Below are 24,878 nucleotides of genomic sequence, written 5' to 3'. Positions count from 1 at the left end.
ACATTTACCACCAAATACCTTATCGCAATGCATGATATCCCTAAGTGTCCTATCAAAAGCTTCAATACATAATCTCTAAACCATTGGTGCTTCATCCCATATGATTAATTTTGTGCATTTTAGAAGATTGGCTAATGCAGAATTTTGACTAACAGCACAAAAAGATGTCTCAGTAATTTGTAGTGGTATTGCAAACCTTGAGTGTGCTATCCTACCAAAAGGTAGTAGTGTTGCCGCTACCCCGCTCAATGCAACTGCAATAACTATATCTCCTTTTCCTCTCAAGTATGATGTTAAAACACTCCATAAAAATGTCTTCCCAGTGCCCCCATAGCCATAAACGAAAAAGAACCCTCCTTCATTTGATTGGACGGCTGAAATAATTGTTTGGAATATATGATACTGCTCATCAGTAAGCTCATTGACCATGTTGTTAACTTGTTGTCGCATACTTATTCAATCATAATTCATCTCTTGCAAGATAAGGTGATTGCATACGTCAACTTGAGGGATTTCAGATGGAAGTGGCAGGGAGGGAAAATCATGCAAAGTCTTCCCATTTTGACGTAGGAGACAATCAATATCCCTTAAAGCAGCATCTTCCTTATGGGATGAAGATATGTGAAACCTGTCAAAGACATAATTGTTTGTCAAATTTGAACCACACAAATTTGAAATATGACAAAATGTATTGTAATAGTAATATAATTAATTCTTTAGCAACTAACTTGATAGAGTAAGGTCATTCCGTGGAAGCCATAGTAAATCTTCAGAAAGGAGTGTAGATGTTTCCTGCCAGACAAAATCCAGACGATGCAATGAACAGCATAATAACATTGAAACAAATAGGTTCCTCAATTAAGTTCCTGTTGCCCATATAGCAACCTCTTTAATAGTAGAAATGTACTCGTAGTCATCATCAAGAAGTCCACGTGCATGACATGCATCTTTAAATGTTTTGTGTACTACTCCATCTATTGTTTTGATGTCATCAAATGTGTGAGGACCTCGTACTTTAGTCAACAAAATACGTAGGTAGTATAATTCCCCTGAAGATGGTGAAGCATGTGTAATCCTTCCAACTGAAAATCCCATTTCCCTTTGTTTCCATTAACGTTTATCACATAGATAAACATAATGATTGGGAAATTCAATGTAAGTTAAAGTTTCTGCAAATTTGTCATCCTTATTCTTCTTCATCCAGGAAAGAAATTGGGACTCACAAACCCTTGGTTTTTCTAACAATTTAGCAACATCATCGGCACTTGAATATATAGTGAATTGTTGATTTGGAAGGTGGTAGCTTAATCTTTCAACAGAAGGGAACCTATGATGGATGTCAAACCCAAATATTCACCATGCAACTTCACATGCTAAAATGTATCTACAGTTATAGTATTGTTGAATCTCATCAAACACTTCACTGTTTTTATCATTCCTATCAAATAATGCAGCAACTACTCTATCATTTCCCTTGCTGATATACTTAAATAAGTATTTAATTGATGTTGATTGATTGCATTTCTCAACGTTGATATGAGCTTCAAACAAGCTAAGCAATATTGGATTGTAAGGCACAACATAACGATTGTCCAAATGAATACCTTTCACTTCGATTGACCTCCCATCATCCCTTCTTCTGTAAGTTGGGAAACCATCATCATCAATTTTTGTATGATCACAAAATTTCTTCGAGAAATACTTAGTGCATTTCTTATCTTTCATGCAAGGTGATTTTGGGTTGGCATTCCCACAAAGTCCATGAGACATATATTTCTTAACTAACTCATAGAGCCTGGGTTTAGAATCTCTGTTTGGAATTTCTGCTGATATAAACCTATCAATAGTCTCTGCATCCTTGATTTTGCTATGACGATCTAGGAAGAGCAGGATATGAGCATGTGGGAGTCCCCTCTTTTGAAATTCGATCGTGTAAACGTCTGGTGAGATTAATAGAAGTAATAGTTAGTCATTAATCGTTAATAATTAATATATCAAACAACCATAAAAAGCGTAAACATGTATACAGGTCAATAGATAATTAGAAGTTAATAATTATAAAAGATGGGTGGCACCTAAACTACAATGACGGGACCAAATATTTTTTTTCCTTTATAATTTTCATGAGCGATGCTAATTTCATCTTGAAAACCCTTGCCAATATATCAAGACGATCTGAATGATGGACCTCCTCTTCTTCAGCAAGACGAGTAACCTCAGGCCAAGCAGGGTTGCATGTGAAGGTGAGAAAAATATCTGGATAACCAGCCCATCTACATAATGCCATAGCATTTTGATAATTATTTACCATATATCTTGCACCACCAATAAAAGAGGATGGTAAAATAATACGCTTTCCAATGAATGATGAATTCCTCTCACCATTTAAGATTGCATCTGATAATCCTTGATATAAATTTGCCCTAAGTTCTTTTTGATGAGTTCTAACCTAGAGTAATCTTTGTCATTCAATCATTGTGTACCCATCAACTATGAATTGTTGGAGTAATCTTTAAGACTGTAAAATTAGTGACACCTCTTTGTCTCTACTCATCAATCTATAACAAAAGAACTCTCGAATGCTTAATCTTTTCCTTGTCTTTGTCACACTAAGTGACTCCTCTCTATGTTAGATATCATCTCTATACCCATCTTCTCCAAATGGGAATAATCTCGGATATTGAAGAGGCAAGTATGATGCATGCAATTTATTAATGCATTGAGACTTTCCAGATTGCTCTTCAAGTATTATGTCTCTAACATTGAAATTGAAGTCTATATCACCAACAATTAATACAGCAACTTCAGAAGCAGTTGGGACATTGTAAACCTGACCATCATTATTCCTTGTACTAAGCAAGCACAATTTTAGTGGTATGCTGTCTTGGTTATTTAGCATTGATCTCGCAAATCGATATTGCTAGACAAATGGATTAGCTTCATCTAACATTGCTTTAATTTAGCTAACAATATTTGGGTCAATTGTCGATTGCTTCTTATGTTTGCGGTAACAATAGGAAATATATTATGCAGCTTCACATGCTAAATAATTAAGCTAAATTGGTAATTGTAAGCAAATACACAAATATATAATATATAAATATTCAAGCAAATATAATTAGCTTAGTAATACCTGACAGCAGAAATCCTGTTGGAGACTTCATTTGCAGTGTCAACTATGTACAATTGGGAATATACAGGCTTGGAACCTTCTAGAGGTAGTAAGCTTCCAATGTTATGATAATTTTGACCGGATAATGTGAAAGAGTATGGCCCTCCACTACTATTTTTGGCATGATCAATCTTGCCTCCTAATGAGGTAAAAGAAAACATGTTGTTGTACTGGTGGATATTTGCAATGAAATTTTTTGAGTCTCTTGAATCTTTGTCAAAGAATAGACTTTGAAGCAATAGAGGGGGTAAGGGTAACTCAGGCAAAACAATCTTGCCTTTCATGCAACACAATGAAAATGTATTAACAGTCCTCTTCTTGTTGTTTTTTTTTACTCTTTCATTATACCAAAGTTTTCCTTCGCAAAATTTGCATACATATGTTCTGTCACCTTCGTCAATGTAGGACACTATGTTCATGCAAAATGAAATGTATATAATGAATAATAATCACCAAGTAACTAAGTAATCACAAAGGACTGGTAGTAGTCAACAAAACATTAATACCAATCAATTTTAGTTGATACTAATACTCAATAAGAATGGAAATACCTTTATTATATTCAGTATGATGAGATCCATTTAGCCCTTTGTTCCCAGATTCTGGACTCTGTTCCTCATCAACTGTCAGTTCAATTGTTATTAAGTGCAGGACAAACTTAGTTATGGAAATACAATAGGAATTAATTATATTTAACTTTAATAATGATGTCATTTGACATAATTACCCAGGATTTCATCTGCTGCATCATTATATTCTGTTGATGTATCACTATCATTTGGATCTAAACGGAACTCTGTGTCTCTATGGTGTATTTCTTGATGAGATACTATGGCAAATGACACAACAATACATGGAGTCAGTTTATCACTAATGGTTTTAAGGAAGTATAAATTAAACAATTTAAACAACTAAACAATTAACAAAATTAATAAATTAATGAAATGAATAAGCGAACCTCCAGGATCATCGACATTAAATACCTGAATCATTGTAACCGTGGTGAAGCAAATGTTGAGGAAAACCGATATTATTATTTGTGACATGTGTGGAACTTAGATGACCCGTGGCTATTTTTTTATCACTCTGAGAATCTAAATGGGTATTTAATTGTTATTGGAGTAAGTAAAAAGCAATTTGAACATCCATTTGAAATTCTAAGTCTAAGTACATATACATATGTATATTTAAATTGAACGATCAAACCTTGAAACAGAGTTCTTCTCTTTCTCGTCCTCACTGGAACTGTGTTCCTAAAATGATCATCAAGGCCTCTTAATCTGGGACTTTTTCTTGTCAATACTGGTTTTTTTAATAAAGAACAAACATGATTTGTGGCACTTGAAATCTTTTCTCTCCTTTCAGGCAAAGATTAAAAATATCACAAAATAAAATGGGTCTATAATGGTTCCTAATAACTAACTAAATATAGATCAAACAACAATTAAAATACAAGTACTAATGTTCAAACCTTTCGTCGTATTAATGTCAAACCGTTTGGCGAAGCTACTCGTGACATTTGTGATATCTTAAAGAACATGTGGACCATTTATAGAGGAACGGTTAGTGCAGGAGCTTTGTGGAGAGAATATATCAGATGGCTGTGTATGAAGGTCCAAAGTCTTATCTGCAGATTATATCCCAAACAACATCGATGCTGTAAAACGTGTTCCAATAGGTAGAACCTGACACATCCAATAATATGGCAACTAGAAATAAAGATATTTCTAAATATTTAAGGGTCAAAAGCGATAAGGAGAAATAGAAGAATTTTGGTGGAAAATAATTATTATAATTTTCCAAGCCAATTATGAAAAGTTTGATTAATTAAGGAAAAATTGGTTAAGAATAATTATGGAAAAATATTTTCAAGTCTCAGAAAATTAAGAAAAAATAAGGACAATATTCCTTGAGAATTATATGGGATTACAAAATTAGTTTTATGACCAATTTGCCCTTAGATAAATTACAAAGGAAATTAAGGGCAATTTAAGCTAATTTAAAGTCCTTTATTTGGAAAATTCCAAATAAATATTTTAAGGAGGATAAAACCCCAAGAAAATTCCTATGATATTCTAAGGAATTATAAGAGATTATGAAATTAAAAGAAGGCCCTCAAGTATCCAGGATTTTTTCCAATCCTTTAGAAAAGTGGAAAAACAACTAAAGAGAAGGAAAATAATTTTCCTTTTTATTTAATTATTGGGAAATTAAATTTGAGACAAAGAGGGAAATTTGAGAAGATAAAAATGAGATGAATAATGTAGGGATCTGAGAGAAAATAATTACAGAGGTTAGAGCATTGTAATTATAGAAAAGAAATTAAATCCAGAGTAAAAGTGCACCGATAAAGTGTTAATCGGAGTCTTACACTTTACTTGGCCTACAAGTTGCCACTTATCAAGCCTTTAATGGGTGGTAATTAGAGCTTTCCAAGTGTCAAGCCACCATTGGAGAGGATCTTGACTTTTGAAATTAATTTCGATTGTCATTAAGTTAATTAAGAGGGAAAATTAAGAAGGAATAGCACTTGACACTTGTCTCTTCATTAATGATGGTTGGTGGGATATTTTGTGCATTGAATGAGCTCATTTCCTCCCCTAAATCTGATCTATATTTCGTGCAAGGAGGGTTAGAGAGGAAAAAGGAAGAGCTTCAAAGGAAAACCAAGGAGAAGGCATCAACTTTAAGCATACAAGTGAGATCCAAGGTAAGTTTTCGGTTCTAAGATGTTCTCCACCTTGTTTGCTTGAGTTGTATGGTTAAAAATCATAGCTTTTTCTTCTCTTTTGATGCTGGACAAAATGTATATATAGTAGAAGAGGAAGTTTTATGGTTCAATCTTGCTAAGACACAACAACACAAGCTAGATCCTAGTGTTTGCAAGTGATTATAGTCGGTTTTGAAGCATTTTTCATGGTTACTTCCTTGAGTGTTATTTTCGGCCAAACCAAGATCTGAACCCTAGGATGAGTTTTTCAAAGTTTTGAGGCTTTCACTGTGTTCAAAATGAAAAATGGTTTAGGGTAAACCTAAAGAACAAGTGTTGGAAGCCATAGAAGCAAAGTTGCAATTTTTGAGTTTTAAATCCTAAGGGTTCGGTCAAGCTGAAACTGAAAGAAGGAGATTTATTTTGTTAAATCCAAGTAGATATTTAGAATCTACATGAAAAAACTATGTAGGAAAAGGTCACGAGGGAATTTTTAGGGTTTATGGAAAATAACTCTAAAAATTCAAGAACAAAGATGGAAGCTTTAAGGGATTAGAGGTTACTTGATTTATGTTGTTAATTTTTCATGAGGAATGGTTGATGATTCTTGCTGCCATTTTTGTGGATTGCCATGTTAGGGTTTGACATTTGTGGAAGCAAGAAAGAAGAACAAGAAAATCAAAGAGCATTGGATTAAGGTAGTAAGATTTAATTAGCCTTAATGTTGAATGTTGCATTGATTGCTATGCAATTTCATGTGCTATTATGTGGTTGAACTAAATGATGATGATGATGATGATGATTGTGTAGCTATACTCCTTGCTTTATGTGCCTTGGCTATTGCATGTTAGAGTGCTACATGTATGAGGTAAAGTAGTTTCCTATTAATAGCAAAAGGTTGGAATGCTTGTAATTGATGCATGTTAATGTTTTGGTTGATTGATCTTGCTACCGGGATTTTCAAAAATCTCATCCCCCCAAATATAATGTAAAATTTTAGGGCCTGTAACTCTCAAGAGCAAGCTGCAGATTGGAGGCTAAATTATAGTGATACACCATACAAATTCGTGGACATTTGGTCATGTATAATTATCTATGGTTGGTGCTGTAATCCTTAAGCAGGATGTTAGTTTAGAGTCACGTTTTATTTAGTTACCGAATGAATCTCTGTACGAAATTTAGCATGGTTATAGATGACGTCTTGAGCTTCAAATTGATAGGCAAAACTTTAAAAATGGCCAAGTATACAATTTTTAATGATTTTTCAAAGTTGAGGTTCAGAATCTGGAATAAGGATTTTTGACAAATGGACAGGGTTACCTTTCACAAAAACCTGACGCTTTTTCATAAGGAATTAGATCATGAGAGTATTTTTCCTTGAAATAGGACTTAAATATCTTTAAATAGAATTTTGAACCACCCCAATTGGATTTTTGTGGAACAAGTTATGAATTTTTGAAGTTAGGCCAAAAAACTGGATTTTTACCTGATGAACAGTAAAAATCCGAAAATTAGCGTTTTTCAAGAGTTTTTGAGCCCAAGACCATCCAATGTGGTCTAAAATGATTTTAATTAAATCCTACATGGATCTGGTAGTAAGGTGTGACAGAACCTAGTAAAAGTTATAAAAAGTAAATTACCTGGTATGGTAGCTTTACCATGTGTATAGGTCTGAAGACAATAGTTATCATTAGTGAACTGAATATGCATTGGTGAGACAATATTATCCTCCTCATTATTCTCATGTTGTGAAAAAAATATTGATTGGCTTGGGTTTGGAGGTTCTCTTCATGAACGACATACTACATGGAGACAAGCGATATAGGGAAGGTTTGAAATGAATGAAAGCTTGAAGAATCAGTTGATTATAAAAGTCTTTGCTTTGTGTATTTTTATTCTCTTATCCTGATGAGACATGACAGATGAGAATAGTTTGTTTATGTGTCTTTTTCATTGATAAAGGTAGTTTGTCCCACTTTGTAGCAATGAAATTTGATAGTGATGTATCATAGTATGAGGTAGAACAGCTGTAAATAAATTCGAACATCATAAAATGTTTACCTTAGTAATCATATTTACATTACAAAGAGAACTTAACAACTAATTACCCAGACTCGTACCAAAATCGTCGCATGAACCCTCAATTGGCTCTTCCTTAATGGACTTGTCCTGAGAGATCACTCATCTTTTCCCTACATGACATACGTATTCTGAAATTCCAAGGTCTGCATTGGGAAGAATACATTGTTTAATAATTGTTTTAGTGTCTATGAAAAAGAAAGAAGCATTTTATTTTATTTTATTTTCCTTTTTTTTCTCCCATATTTACAATGTCCTTATCATGAAGATCCATCATATATTATGCACAATGATGATACCTGATGGAATATAAAGTGTGTTCTTGTTGCGTAAAAGTATGTTCACAAAAAGCTCTCGTTTGAACTTATTTAATATGAAGCTTTATATATGGCGTAGCAAATTATATATATTCATTATTCAATTATAACTCTATATGTACATGTGTGTACCAATTATTTCATCAACAATATAATAATAAAGAATAATTACAATAACGAACAGTCATATAGGTTACTTAAATTTTTGGAGTTAATTGAATTAGCTTGGTTATTTTTTGGACTTTTCCATGGCTGCCCCGCCTTACCCGGCCCTTTTAACATATAGTAGTGTATTATAATATTCAAATTTAAGTGCTGGAAACTTTTTTAAGGTGCTCCTAAAAACCTGCAGCTTTTTTCATTTTTCTTTTGATCCCTTGCGTCCCCACTTATTTCTATCATAATGATTTGCTTTTGTTATTATGTGCTTAGTATAAGAAAATAATTAAGATATTAAGGAGATCGATGTGGATTCATAACAACAACAAAAAGTGTCATCATGCTTTGGGCAATCAATGCTGGATTCATCAAGTGAATCCTTGATGGTCTCAATATTTACTACAATTTTATTCTACAGTGCTGGGTTCAAAGCATTCGGTGATTCAATTGAGAAATGATATACTATCTTTCAAGGATCAGAACATAATTTACTCAATTGGTATGAGTTATGTGTATATATCTGTTCTATATATTCGATGAGAGAGTTGGTGGAGAAAGAGAAGTGGAGGAAAGAGAGGGAGAGATCAGAGACTATGGGTCTTCTCTTTGTTTTTTCTTCTTTTTCACAATTTTCATTCATTCATTTATTATTTTAGTTATATAGATGTACTACTTGTGAGTAATAACACTGCAATATATTAATAGATAATCAAAATAACAACAAACCTCCAATAGAGTCTCAAAAGTACTGGAATCAAACCAATAAGATAACTGATCACAAATAAAACAAAACACGATGGACCATACATAAGGACACCACATCTGCAAATTTACTGACAGCAACATAATTAGGAATGAATTTAAGACACATAAAATGTAGTAGCTGACTATCCTACTAACTACTTCTCCTGCTTCACTGTTTTCAGTAGCCTCCCATCACCATATGATGAAGATTGTGGCATTTGTTGAACATCAGCATCATCCACAATATTTTTCCTTACAAGTCCTCTTTTCTTTCCTTTTGGCTGAGCAAGTACTGGATGATTGGACAGATCAGAGATAAGAATATCATCATCCTCAATGGTGTGGACTTGAGCTGTTGTTTTCTTCCTTGCACCAGAATGATCTGATAGAGAAGTATACTCTTCACTTGTATGGAGGCCAACCTGAAGCATGATGAAATTAATTATAATTATTATAATTAACTGCAATGAATTAACTGTTATGGATACATGATGAACAAATAAGATGTTAGTACACTAACTTGGCTAGGATTGCTGTCCTTCACTGATTGTTCCTGAATACAAAAAAGATAATGAGTATTCATAAATAGATTGAGTTGGATTTAATAATTATCAAATTATCAAAATAATAAATTAATAAATAGATTAGTATATATGTGATCTTCATAGTCTCAACTGATTTGAAGCATCAGTGAATTGGTCCAGTAAATCCTCACATATAGTGTATTGGACAACACTAATGCTGGATGATGGGTGGTTCTTGTTATAGTCATTAAGCTTAAGGGTAATCAACATCTTCTTCCCAATTGGATTATCTAACTCCATAGGCCACTCAAATGTCTTCGTGGACTGCAGCAATTTATTAATATATTAACTTATTATTTGATCAATAACTTAATGAGACAAAACAATTGATAAATTGATAAATTGATTAATAAGATAATAAGTCAAAATAAAACCTTCCGTACACTAAAGACAGGTACATTTGCAATACAATTGTAATAACTTGTGTACTTTTAATTAAATTCAGAGTTAACCTTAAGGTAGATAGCCTTCAGCTCAGCTACACTTTTGTTAATGAGTTCCGAAGCATGCTTGTCCCAAAAGATGACAGAAGTTGTTCCTGTGTCATCTTTTACAGCATAATGAACTTTTAACCTACACATTATGAATTAAAATACTGGTCATAAATGGATCAGTTACATATCAAATTGATGGAATCAGCCTACAAACAGAGTAAATACTTAGGCTCAATTGAGTCAGGTTTCTTTTGACGACCAGGACAAGTAATGGTATTATTTTCATCCCTTAGCTTCGAACCACACTTCCCACATCCATCATAGAGCCAACCATACGTGGTCTCCAGCTTATGGATAACACAGTTGATAACAAAGGTCTCTCCCTTCAGAACAAAATAAAGTTAGGTGACGTTATAATGCAAAGATCTATGTGAGAACTATAAGAACTCACTGATATTATTGCCACAACAGATATATTTCATGCAGTGTACTTACAACGGGCTGGTTCACTACATCAGCTATAGAAATCCTTTTGTGTCTGTGGGGGTTGCTTGAACGGGATGTGTGAGATAGCTGAGATGGCATGGACTGACTCAGAATGCCCATCATAGGTGAACCTTTTTGCGCTGCACTACATGTCAACCCATCAATAGTCGAAATCAATAATTAAGATATATTAAATACTTTAAATAACATGAACAACATGGTAACCATTGCAAATAGCAAAAGTATCAATGAATTGTTTGACATCCTTGATAGGTGGATTAAATAAAACCCTCGTAGCATTGAATGAACTATACACTTGAGGCTTGCCTACAACATCGTACAAATATATATTAATGCATGTTAACTATAAGATACGATGTACATTATATAGGAATATAATGGAATATAATTTGAGTAGGAAGTTATACCTTCTTCTAAGAAACCAACCCTTACAAGATTCAACAATGCAACAACAGGAGAGTTGTTGTTTTGCGTCTGAGCCATGTAAGCATCTACAGCACAGTTATCATACAACAGGCACTCAACTTCATTTTCACTGTCAACGCATAAGTATACCGGTTAAGCATTAACTACTCATCACCTTTGTAATAGTGCACATGAAATTGACCCATACAATATTATAATGACAAAATAAATAATTAGTAATTAATAAATTAATAGATTTATAAAAATAATAGTTAATAAAATTAATCAAAATAATAAAACTATACAAAAGGAAGGAATAAAGACTTTAGACTTGACTCCTCATCAATCAGCAACATACGCAACCTATGCTTGTCTTCCTTATCCTTGTGGAACTCTTTAAGGGTACCTATTGACTTAACAAAAGCAAGAACATCTATTCAATAGACAAAAAATAGTAAATAATGAATTAGTGAGGAAAAAACAACACATAAGGACTTCCCACAAATTTGAAAGCAACATTGAAGAAAAAGAATGATTTATTAAATTGACCATGGTTCATACCGATCAAGTGGGTAACTGCGTTCTTCTCATTAGACTCCTTTATGTGATGAAGAGGGTAAAATGAGTAGGAGTACAATGGTGTTGATGTAATTCTATCGACAACATATGTATGGGGAGTGATAGTAATCTTGTAAGGAGTATTGGTAGCTCTGTATTGGCTAACGTTTGGGGTGTCAACAAAGTTAGCAAATAAGTAGCTCTGACCTTCAATGATGTTGTGTTGAAAACGTGCATGCAAGTTCTTATTGAGGACACTTGCTTGAATCGTACTACCCTGTTAATGACAACATAGTTTATGTAAGTAAACAAACTAAAAATTTAGAAATGGGAAGACATATGTGGAAGCATGAATACAGAGGACCTCCTCATCGACCAAAAGTAAGGAAACACATAAAATTTCATTAGGGGCTTGCTTATGGAAGACGTTCCATTTCTTGAAAATAGTCACAAGTATCTGCCATCTATCAGTGCCATCATGCAAATTTTTGAGCATTGAGAACTGACTCATTATGGCTTTCGTGGGGAAGAACTGTGTGAAGCTGAAGATGTTAAAAGAGAATAAGTGTAACGCATGGAAGAACATAGCAGAGTACTTATAGTGGAATTGGAAGAAAAGAAAAGTGAGCATAAAGGCGGGAACTATTTTTTTAAGATGGGGATTGGGTGACGAATGATGAAAGAATTTTTTTTTTTTACAGAATAACAGCCCTTGTTTACGTGATTTGATTTAGAAGCTGAATTTGAATTGAATTTGATTGATTTGATTTGAATTGAATTTAAACTATTATATCTAAAATCTAAAATCTAAAAATCTAAAAAATCTATAACTGCAAAGCTATCTTTTTCAGATGACTTACAATCGATGGTTAGTGAATAGTGTATTGCCATTTCAATGATGGTTAAACAGAAAAATACATAACAGCAGACCATTCTGAAGAACCAAAGATTACCCAATTTAAGCTGCGAATAAAATGAGTCAACAACTTTAGAGATATATGTGTGTGCGTGCGTGTGTGTCAATAGGGCGACTAATACAGGGGAGATACCTTCGCAGTAGAGCAGGAATCTTTTATACTGAGGACGATTCATTCCCTTGCACTGATATAAACTAAAAACTATCATATCTCTCATCAAAATCAGAGGTCAGAAGTCACCTTAAATAATGGGAGAATACAACAGATAATTAAAAGAAATTAGAGTGGATATATGGAAGCAATATATCTATGGACTAAACAAATTGCTAACGCATGATGCATGTTGAGATATTTTATGATATAAGATCGAAATGACTACGTAAAGGATACCAATGGAACACCTGTAACATCCTTATTTTTATCTAGTATCTAATTAAATTTATAAATAAATATATTTTAGTATTAAGTTAATAAAAAAAGTTAGATATAGGCAAATTATTATTATTATTATTTTAATAATGTTTTTGTGTGTGAGTGTGTGTGTGTGTATGGGTGATATTTTAGAAAATTATACCATGGTATAGAAGTCCCACATCGACTAATCTTTAGAGTGAAGGAGTTCTTGAAGTGAGTAAATAATTTTCGCACATATCTGAGGTAGTCTCAGAAAAGTGCTAGTTTTGAGTTTATTAACCGTTGGATCAGACTAAAATTTGGTCAACCCATTTGGGACAATTTCAATGGTTGGATCATCATTTTGATCTCTGAATTACAAGTTATTAGGTATGTTTTTAACTTATATCTTTTAGATTTAGCAGATAGAGTCCTGAATAGTAAATTAGCATTTTAAAGTTCATTCACCATTAGATTGAGCTATAATTTGGAGGATAGTATCATGATAGATAGGAAATTAAATTCAATGGTTAGATTAAGGGTTTAACTTTTGTAGCGAGAATAACCTGGTTCATACTAAGTCTATTTGTCTAAATCCTTCGAAGATGGAATATAAGTTATAAATTTACAGTTTGTCTATTTACATTATGAATTTGATGATTCTAATAATATAATCTAATAATTAAAGGATATTTAAGTAAGGAAAATTTAGGAATTGAGTCTAAATCATATATATGTATATGTTCTCATTCCAAACCTTAGAGAAATGTCTTTTAGGCTAGAATTCTGAGTAAAAATTAAAGCTTTTAGAGGAGGAGTTAGAGGTTAGAATTTTGTGAGTAGCCTACTTTAATATATAGAGATAATATTTTAATTTTGTTTGTAGACATAAACTCTATTGTGGCATTTTTGAGGTCGGACTTTAGTTGTAGTTGACTGTTAGCTAGGAGACCAGGTAACTAAATTTCTATCTGTTGCATACTCTAGTATGAAGTTGGTGAGCGGCTTTATAACTAACTCTCTAAAAGTATATTATGTTTTGTATGAATTGTCTTGTGGGATGCTATTTTAAAAAGGATTGACATAGTTTGTATTGTAAGAAATTGGTAATCATGATTATGATGTGTTATTACGAAATTCTGTTGATTATGCATATAAATATGTCATTTTAAACCTTGTGTATTTATTTTGGGTGGGGAAAGGAGATAATTAGAGTTATTGAGATTCATAGACTTGCCACGTGGTATTGGCCTCCATATGGAGCTTTATGGTTGGCCGCTATTGTTGTCCCACTAGTTCTTCGAGGGATTGTGACACCCCATTAGTTCTTCGAGGGAGGACCCATGGTCCACCGAGTGCTCTGTGGTCTTTGGCCAGTCCACATCATTCGTATGGTGAGCTCGTCAGAGTTGCCAGTTAAATGGAAAGAACTTAGCTTATGCGTCCAGTCGGCAGAAATAAGGAGGATATAAGGATGGATTTGGATTCAAGAATTGCATATGACATAGGATGTTCATTGATATTTATATCTTTTAAATAAATAAATAAACAGTATGTTATTTCTTTTAAAATGTATCAACTGCATGAAATTAGTGGAAATATTTTTCTTATATGATTATTGTGAGTTTAAATGTTAAATAGATGTCTATAAACTATTATTAACTCTGTGCATCCCACCTGACGCCTCGCTAGCCCATGCTAGGGTGTGTGATAGGTGGGGATTTAGTTATTGAGACGTTGTCTCACTCTTGTTGCTTTACCATTTTCAGGAAACAATATGTTAGCGGGACCTTCGAGGAAGACTCCTGAGGCTCAATAGCTGTAGTTGACAGTGTAGAGCTTTTGGACCTTATTTATGCAATCTTTTCATATATTGCCACACATCAGGACTGCATTCATTTGGGACTTATTTTACCTTCTCATATTTTTATGTCGTTTGACTTAGTGAACGTATTATACCTTCTATCTTTGGTTTATTTTGTCTGAACATTAGACTAGAGTGCTGGTAGTGGGCCCGAGGCCCTTAGATTGCATGTGATTGAATTATTGTGGATCCATGATGTGATAATGGCAATGTTTGCAAGTTTAGTTGTTGCTAGTATTGACAAATATAGTCAAATCTAAACTGCTATTATAATTTATCATTCAGAGGTGTATTGTTTTATAACCATGTTTGCCATGATTACAAATATAGGTTATTCTTTTTCTAACCATGATAGTCTTAATTAAGGTCGAATGTTTTTTCTATCATGGTTAGCCCCTTATTGATGTGATTGCTCTTAAATAACCATGATAGGGTATGTTTACTAGTTTTAGTCCTTTCTATCATGGTTAGTTCTGGTTAGTAAGTGGTGATGTTACAACACCCATCATCCGTCATACATCACCCAATATGAAATAATAGGAATCTTGGAAGCAACGTCATTGACAGCAGATCCAGGTATAAAGGTTGGGTAGTTTTCTATATTTAATCATGATGCCTGTGAGGTAAAAGAAAACATGTTGTACTAAATACCACCTTTCAATAAATGTGGCCGCCCACTGACAATAAAAGCCATGAATAGCTAATACACTTAGGAAGCTATAAATAGTGTCTTTACAGACTTTACCCATCGATAATAACTATACACTTTTTACAAAGCTGGCGGGTATGTCCATAGGTGAAAGTTTTTATTGGAGAGCAAACCATTGTAAAAGGACCTACATCTGTATGGGGCAATATAGTGCATTGGTATTTAGATTTCATAATAGCAATAAATTTAGAGAATAAAGAAATCGCTAATGAGTGATGCATGTTCATAGGTTTAAATGACATTAGAATAGCCAATTCACTGTGCAAATGATAAAGAGGGAATGATGATACAAGGAATCCATGCATCATCCATGTACGTGTAAGTACTACACTTTAGACTTAGCTGAAACAGAACTTTTTTCTGACGACATGTGAAATCATCTTTAAATACTTACAATCACATCCGGTCAAAAAAAGAAAATACTTACAATCACAATATACAGGAAGAGAAGCCTTAGAAGCAATGTCATTGAAAGCAGAGTGGGATCCTTCTGACATCTTACTCTGATATTTAAGCATATTGCCTGTAAGGGTCATTCCACTCTTACAGATGTTTATAGGGTCTACGAATTATCATCTTCCAGTGAATATGCCTACTTACTGACAATAAAAACCATGAAACAGCACCTACATCTAGAAAGCTTTTGTTCAGCCCATACAGTTTTTAACCATGGATTTTAAGTATACAATTTTTTATAAAAAAATGTCAAATTAATGTGTGTCCACAAGTTAAAGATGCTATTTGGAAGCAGAGCATGGCAGAGAAGCCACAGAGAAACAGATGACATACAACATGCATGTACTCAAAATAACAAATAAATTAAGTCAATTTGAATTGTCCCATCAAACTCTTATTTTTTTGACTGTCTGTCAAACTTTCGCAACATTAGATAATTTTTTCTATTTTCTATTATTGAATAATTAAAATTTAAAAATCAAAAGTCAAGTTGAGGGATTTTATTATATTGAATAATTTTATATAAGCTTAAGTTGTAATATCCAAAACACTGGATCATCAGAATTAGAGGTTATACCTCATTAGCAATATGGTAGCTCGATAATAGATACATATGCATGGAATAATCTTCACGTTAAATAATGAGACAAGAAAGAAGACTATTAGAAAGGTTTAGTGAGACTAAACAAATCGTTGCCTTGCCATGCATGTTAAGAGATTTTATGTTATTTAGCATATCGAGATGACTACGTAAATGATAGAAATGAAACTATGACATAATGAATTGATGCATCATCCGTGTATGCATAAGCCCTACTATTTAGATATAGCTGAAATGGAACTTTTTTCTGAGGACAGATAGAACAATCTTTAAATACTTGCTCACCCAATATGGAACAACAGCAATCTTGGAATCAACGTCATTGACTGCAGAGCCGGGTTCCAAGTTTTCCATTTTCTTACACGTTAAATATTGCCTATGAAGTTCATTGCACATTTACACTTGTTCATAGGATCTACCAATTATCATCTTCTAGTGAATATGCCTCCCCACTGACAAAAAAAAGCCATAAACAGCAGTAACATGTAGAAAGCATTTGTTCAGCCTTTACAGCTTTTTACTATCCATCAGAAGTATACAAATTTTAAAAAAGCTGACAAATGAATAGGTTTGTCCACAGTAGATAGATGTTTTCTAAACGCAAAACATCACAGTGAAAGCCAGAGAAAAACAGATAACATATAGAATACAAATAAATTAAATTAATCGTAGAGGGAAAAAAAAAGAATTGTCACATCAATAAAGCAGCACAGATTGAACATGTTAAAGGAAATAATGTTCAATGTACTTCAACAATATCAAATATCACCTAATAGAATAAGGGAATTAATGAAATATGACAGTCTTCTAGGTCACAAAAACAATTCTAGCCTGACAACATAGTCAAAGCTTGGAACTATGAATAGAAAATCTATTTTCACCAATCCAGTGACTGAATAAAAATAGAGGATACTGTAAAGATAAAAACAAATAACATGTAGAGTACAAATAAATTATTAGACATCAGGCCTTCTGATGCAGTAAATAACAGTGGTCTAACTAATTGCTATGCCAGAATACGAATTCATGACACATCACATCAGTTACCGATTAATCAATTAATCAGATGCTGAGATTATCGAATATCAACTAATCAAATTTTCAATTGGTTACTGAAGTGAATGCAAATCATTGTATTGGCACATAAACCTATGATATTAGGTAAACACAACTAACACATTTATGAATCTGAGCGTCGCATTTGTCTTTCACGTCTAAGTTGCAGATTTGGTTGTATATTACACTGGCTAGGACAATCAATTCATTGCAATATTCACCCAAAATCTGAATAAGGTAACTTGAAAGATGGCTAGATTTCAAGTATTTACTGTTCATAAGATCCATCACTTGCTTATGACGTGGAGAACCTATGGAGTCCGCTTTCTTCGAATCACTTGCAGTCCTTTGGAAGTTGTCGGCGTCTTGGACGTTGCTTATTTCAGAGTCACCTTCAACACTTCAGAAACAGGTGTCACTGAGGTGGGATCATTCAATTGGTATCATCCATGATATGTATTGTTTAGATGCATATATGGTTTAATAAGGCAGCAAGAGTTTTTTTATATCGAATGGGATTTGGCTGAATGCTACGATTTCAACGACATTCTGTTCTTCTTCACAAGCGTCTATTGTGAAGATATCGCACTAAGGCTGAAGATACCAGAAGCCCTCCATCAGCCACTGGTCATCCAGAACCTATTTGATAAATCTTACATGAAAATCTTCCCCATCCATAGAAACTTCAATGCAGATTATTTTGTAAGCATTTTAGTTAATCGCAGTGACAATTATACGAGTGAACAGGAGGATGAAGAGTTCGTCCAGAGCATCATTATTTCACCCGATGAATAATATTTAATTTATGATTTATGATTTATGATTTATGATGTACTGTTATGATTAAGTATCTGCAATTAACTTAAGCAACTTATAAAGCATCTGTGTGTTCCAACTTCCTTCTACCATATATAATGAGAGTTCCAGTTCTACAATTTAATGTGTTACGATTATGATATATTATGATAAGACGGTCCATTTGGACTACATATGTCATGTATTCCTTTCTGGTAAGTAACTGAATCGACATATATAGAAAAGAATGTGTCATATATATGGTCACAACTAATTGTATTTATTTAACAGAGAATTTCACAAAAATAAGTATGAATTTTTTTTTAGCTGAAATAAGTATGAACGTTAAAATTCCAAAACAAAGTAGTTCATGAGACTTTAATTTTTTAAAAAAAAAAGACCTACTTAAAGTGTAATGATAACACAATCTTTATAACCAAAACTGTTCTGAGATCTTGAATTTTTAGAGTTACTTTTTCTAATTTTGTACTTAGGAAATTAGTGAATAATTAAGAAATACATCGATCTGCCAATATATATGTAATAAATTATTAATTAATTCATTAAATAAATTAAACGAATAAATTGACTAATGGATTCAATGGAATGAATCAAGCTTCAATTCTTTCAAACTAACACAATGATGACCCGGTTGAAATATTGGCAAGAATAGGTAAATAAAATGACAAAACGTTGGCATCTAGAATAGTGTTTCACCAGAAAACGAATATATACGGTATTACTATTTTACTTAAGCTTTCTGACGCAAATGGATATGGACTTGGCCCTCACACTGTTATAACGGGTTAATTAATCCGCAAGTCTTTATAGTTTTAATGAATTTTGAATCAGGTCCTTATAATTTTTTTTCTTTTTATCAGGTCCTTATACTTTTACCTTTTTTTTAATTAGGTCCTTGTATTTATTTTTCTTTTAATTAAGTCCTTATAATTTCACTAAATTTTTAATCAGGTCCATGTAGTTTTAATTTTTATTTATTAATTAAATATAAGCTTAATTAAATAGATTAATATTGAAATATAAAATATTAATAATTAAATTAAATTAATAATTATGTAATAAAAAAGTAATAGAATTAATTAATTCAGGAAAATTTTTTAGAACAATTAATTTTTTTGCTGAAAAAATTAAAATCATTATAATAATTCAATATCTTTATAATGTTATTGTTTATAAACTAATATTAAATAATACATACTATTTTATGTTTATATAATAGTACTATTAGAATTTATAAAATAAAAAATAAAAAATTCAGGGACGTAATTAAAAATAAGGTGAACTTATAAGGACTTGATAAAAAGAAAAATAAATACAAGAACCTAATTAAAAACAGGTGAAAGTATAAGGACCTGATAAAAAGAAAAAAAATTATAAGGACCTGATTCAAAATTAGTTGAAACTATAAGGAGCTGTGGATTAATTATCCCTTTCGTTAATTATAAGTAGTTGATTTTTCTGTTCTTAGGCTATAGTTTGTGTAACCTCAAGGTTGTGTAATCGAATTTCTTAAAAAAAGATAGGGTAGAAAACTCACAGTAGTTTGATTATGCATTTCAATAATGTCACTCTAACCTATTTACCAAATCAAAAAATGTATTAATTTGATTTTTTTTTCCACATGTGCCCTTATTAGATAAATGATACTAAACTTGTGTTTATATTTTTTATCTATTTATTTTATCTTTCAATGTATTTATTAAATCAACAGAAAGCTCATTAATTACCTTACAAGTGACTTATATTTAATTAGAAATAAAATTTTCTGCTACAAATATAAATAGGAATAGAGTGGTATAATACTATATTATATTACTTTGTTCCACTTGCACCCCAACTACACAAACCAAAAAATGCATTAAATTAATAATTTTTTGCACTTGCCCTTAATAAAGAAATCGGTATTAAACATAAATTTTATTTGTTTCCACTGGTTTATTTTATCTCTTTTTGCATTTATTAAGTCAATAAGGTTTAAATTACAAAAGCTCAATAATTATTAATTATTCTACAAGTAACTTAATTATAATCAGAAGGGGCAAGGTATGCTTGAAATCCATGTATATATCTGTTTCTGTAGGTTCATGGTCAATTTCTTCCTTTCTCATTGCTTGCCATTCAATCATCACTCTTTTGCTTCCTAGACTTATAAATTAGATCGTTGTATTGGCACTTCTACGTGCTAGTTGCAGGCAAGCACTCCAAGATGGAGAGGATAATTTGATAGTTGACATGGAAAACAAAAGTAAGAAAAAGAAAAAGAAAACTGAGTAGAGTGACAGTGATGCTGGTGTTAATCAATCTGGAGCCTATGAAGGACTTTGTGGTGTAGAGAACTTTGAGGCATTAACAAATGGCTTAGGCCCTGAATCGAAAGTAACTTCTGAAGACAAGGTAAAGAAAACTAAATTCTAACTTTTGTCGTAAGGGATCTGAACAAATTACCAGTGGGAGCTAGGAATGAAGGAGCTTGCTAAGAAGATTTTGTGAATATATTGCAGGATAATGATAAAAGGTGCACAAGAAGAAGAAGTGGGCTTCTGAATCTCTTTATAATGCAATTGATGAATCTGCAGAAGCTAAAACTATGATTGATGAGACGAAGAAGCGATCGAAGGATAAAAGGAAAAAGAAAGACAAATCAAGTAGTGACGGGAATGATGGCCAATTTGAATCCATACCTATGGTGACAGAAGTCAAGTTAAGGGACAATGCATCTTCAGATGCCAAAACTGTCAATGGTGAGATGGAGAAGCAATCCAAGGATAAAAAGAAAAGGAGAAACAAATCAAGCAGTGATGGGAATGTAGAAGGGCTTCAGATTGGAGATCATATTGAAAATGATTCTAAGAAGGATAGTTTCAATACAGCAAATGATGATGCGACGGGCAAGAAGAAGAAAGATTCTAAAAAGAGAAGACCGACATCTGAAGAAAATGATGTATTGCCTGTGGATGGAAAGGCAGATGTGGAACCCAAATACAGAAAGATTGAAAATTTAAATGAATTTAACAGAGGCCAGCAATCATCAAAGATGAATGAAAACCTGAACATTGATTTAATTTCTGATGAGTAGATAAATGGGGACCTTGGGAATACTGGAGAGAGATCTTCCGTCCAGAGGCCTCAAAAGAAACAACAAAAGGGATCAGTTGAGGTATTATATTTACGCTCTTCATGTGTACAGAACTGATGCATGAAACACGCACGAAGATTAGTAATACATCCTACTTTTACTTTTAACGTGGAATTACATTGATTTTTTGTCATTGTTCTCAACTAATGAGGTTAGCTTGTTTTCAACTGATCTCTTCCCTAGGAAAATTCTCCTTATAGGGGATGAACTTTGCTAGTTTGAAAAAATTGGCTTGGTGTAGCTGAGGCTTGGTTCTCATCATGACACCACAGTTTTAATCCCAGAATGGAATTTTGGCCTACTGAAAAAAAAAATTGTTGGTTTATGTTCAATTGAAACTGTTTAATACCATAAATCCCTATTTGTTTGTATTGATGTTTTCAGATCTTTTCTCCTTCATTATAAGATGCTTCATTTGTTCAATTTTCTTTTCATATGTGTGATTCCAGTAACACAGCTGGAGCTAAAGATTTATCATAAATCCCACTACTTTTTGCATAGATGTCCTCTGTTCTCTTCCCTTACTAGAGTATAATTTTATTTCCTTGTCTTGATAGAGGTCTTTCACATCGCTGCTTGTCATTTCAATAGAATTTTTAATTCCAATAGCACTGCTGAAGCTAGATGTTTATTATAATTGGTTCTGATACCTTTAATTTCAGCCAAAAGTAGGGAAGGCATTTCAACGAGTAAAGGCCGATGAAGTAGTATTTGCTGATGAGAGAATTCAGGATAACTCTTACTGGGCAAAGGTATAATAACCTGATACCCTTTCCACTGTCTGCTATGTATTTTAATACAATTATGTGATGATGTATGTCTTCAGGATGGAGCGGAGAGCGGTTATGGCGCAAAAGCAGAGGAAATTCTTGGCCAAGTTAGGGGAAGGTAAGTGTGGCGGATGTAAGATACTTATGAATTGATTTGAATAACAATAACTTTTTCTTCAGTCTGAATTTCCTTTGTACCTGTTATTGACTCGCACAGGGACTTTCGTCATGAGAAGACCAAGAAAAAACGTGGGACATACAAAGGGGGGCAAATTGATATCCAATCCCACTCAATAAATTTCAGCGATTCTGATGATGATGAATGACTGCACATACAAACAACTTGGGAAGGAAATTTTGTTTCATTATTGCTATTGGATGCCTTTCACACTGCCTTTTCCTAATCGTGTGGTCGTGAAACAATTCAATTCAGCACGTAGAGCAATACTATTTCATCTTATTTATTTGGTAACACTGTAAAGTGGCACATCAATAGCATCTTGAACTGTACAAAAATATCTTCAACACAAACCTCTCTTGTAGAGGCTTCTGCCACATATTCATTATGTAGATTGGAGGGCTAGGGGAACTCTGTGTGTGTGTTTCATACTATAAATGTCAAATCAAATGAATGGGATGCTTGGTAACAAAAAGTACATGAACACATGGATAGATTCATATTAATATTGTCAAGTCAATCTTCTTAGCATTTTCTCAGTTTGGGCTTGGTTATCTATGAAGCCAGTATGATTAAGCCCAAGAAACATCCAACTTTTAACTATTCAAGTGCTTTTATTGCACACACGCCTGCGCGCGTAAGCATTTTGTCATGGCAAGGAAAACAAAGTATTCTGCTTGTTTTGAATTTTTCAAGAGACAAAAAAGAGGCGTTAGTTTTGCTACTGTTCAACAGATCCTCCCAAGATTCCAATGAAAAGGAGATGTGATATGATACAATACAATGAAAGCCGCTTTGTGCTGCTGCCCGGTAAGTCAAAAAGCTTGGTGCTGACATTATACTCATCGTCTTTCTGAAAGTGAAGTTGACGTTGATTGCTTTGTTATTGGATAGAAAAATGTTGTAAATATACATTAAATGTTAAAACGAGTCAAATGATAATTGGATGAGTAGGAACGAGAATCTTGCTGCAAAAAGAGGAGAGATTAAATTTATGTGAACAGGGGCCAAGAGAAAAGGAAAATTATGAGACAATCTATGAGTCATTTGCTGACTCATACATCTTGTCTTTATTTTTTACTCATTAAAATCCAACTTAAGGGGAGAAAGATAACATTTTTTGTTTGGGAGTTGATGCTTGTCACTTTTTATTGTAGGGGAATTATTAACATTTTGATTCTCCAGAACAATGATCCTTTTGAAATTGATAATTATAATTATAGTATTCTAATAGGCGGATATCTGTATGCAAGTAGAAAAACATTTGTTGAGATTGCCATTTGCAATCTTATATTATGAGCATTATAATTTTATTATTTTTACCAGCTAACTAGTGTGATTTCCATATGTTCATATAGATTTTGAGATAAGTTGTGTTTATTACAGATAAATATTGTGATTTTATATTAATTTAATACACATAATGATATTTCTTAGTGATTCAACACTATGACTCGTAAAATAGGAGCACACATTTACATTATATATAATTTTTTTTGTTTAACAAAGCATTATATTTGTTGAATATTGATATTTTTTCAATTAGAAGGACATGCACATACGTAGAGTTAGACCCGCAATCTTTATGTACAAGAAAATTTACAAAAAAAAATGTTGCCAACTCAGAAACTCGTCATCACATGCTGCTTAAGTTATTATTAAGACTTGTTAGTATTTTTTTTTTTGAAACTTAATTATAATTTTCCCTTGGAGTTTTGGTATGGGTTTCAGTTTTCTTATTTATATATGTTAAAGTATACATTTAGTCTTTTAATATTACCCCTCAAATTATTAACAAAAAATGATACTATTTATATATTAAATGTTGATAAAATATTATTAAATTTTAATTTTCAGAACAATCATCACTATTATAAAAAATAATCATTTAAAAATAATAATTTTAGGATTGAAGGACCAAATGTATGTTTTTTAAAATAAACGAATTAAATTAAAATTTTATATAAACTTAAAAAACTAAATATATACTTTAATCTGTTGACATTTATCATTGTATTCTTTGATTGTCATTTTAATAGCTTCTAATAAATGATAAAAAGGGAATTCTAATTTGGAAACTTTGGGATAATAGAAATAGGACTATTTCTTGTAATGAACCCTCAACCCCTGATTCTATTATTTACTCATCTCAAAACTTAAACCAGTACGTCATTAAGGCAGAAGAGCAACTTAATCCTGGCAACTCTACTGCCTAGTTGACCTTGTCTTTGTAAATATTTGCTATTAATACATTTTCCCCTTTTACTCAAAAAAAATAAAAATAAATAAATGATACAAAACTGAGTGAACGGA

General features: G+C 32.6%; 3 protein-coding genes across 3 annotated transcripts; 1 reads left to right on the top strand and 2 right to left on the bottom strand.

The window, feature by feature from the left end:
• Window positions 1–75: 75 nt before the first annotated feature.
• LOC114731163 (uncharacterized) lies at window positions 76–429 on the bottom strand. Its single transcript, XM_028918287.1, has one exon. The coding sequence runs from the start codon at window positions 427–429 to the stop codon at window positions 76–78; it is 354 nt and encodes a 117-aa protein (XP_028774120.1).
• An 8,907-nt stretch (window positions 430–9,336) lies between these two features.
• LOC114731162 (uncharacterized) lies at window positions 9,337–16,963 on the bottom strand. The gene is made up of 9 exons (XM_028918286.1): window positions 16,895–16,963; window positions 11,673–11,946; window positions 11,436–11,544; window positions 11,114–11,241; window positions 10,695–10,825; window positions 10,425–10,582; window positions 10,218–10,338; window positions 9,702–9,734; window positions 9,337–9,603 (listed from the first exon to the last, which is right to left on the bottom strand). Exons 1-9 carry the CDS (start codon window positions 16,961–16,963, stop codon window positions 9,337–9,339), a joined length of 1,290 nt encoding a protein of 429 aa, XP_028774119.1.
• A 951-nt stretch (window positions 16,964–17,914) lies between these two features.
• On the top strand, window positions 17,915–22,713 carry LOC114731161 (nucleolar and coiled-body phosphoprotein 1-like). The gene is made up of 8 exons (XM_028918285.1): window positions 17,915–18,105; window positions 20,668–20,726; window positions 20,814–20,875; window positions 20,997–21,449; window positions 21,558–21,638; window positions 22,280–22,369; window positions 22,444–22,505; window positions 22,605–22,713. The coding sequence occupies exons 1-8, from the start codon at window positions 17,915–17,917 to the stop codon at window positions 22,711–22,713; spliced, it is 1,107 nt and encodes a 368-aa protein (XP_028774118.1).
• The last annotated feature ends 2,165 nt before the right edge of the window (window positions 22,714–24,878 follow it).

The sequence above is a fragment of the Neltuma alba genome, unplaced genomic scaffold (assembly GCF_004799145.2).
Source record: "Neltuma alba isolate B1F8T4 unplaced genomic scaffold, ASM479914v2 tig00012806_pilon, whole genome shotgun sequence".
Lineage (NCBI taxonomy): Eukaryota > Viridiplantae > Streptophyta > Magnoliopsida > Fabales > Fabaceae > Neltuma > Neltuma alba.
This window is presented reverse-complemented; position numbering and strand designations above follow the sequence as displayed.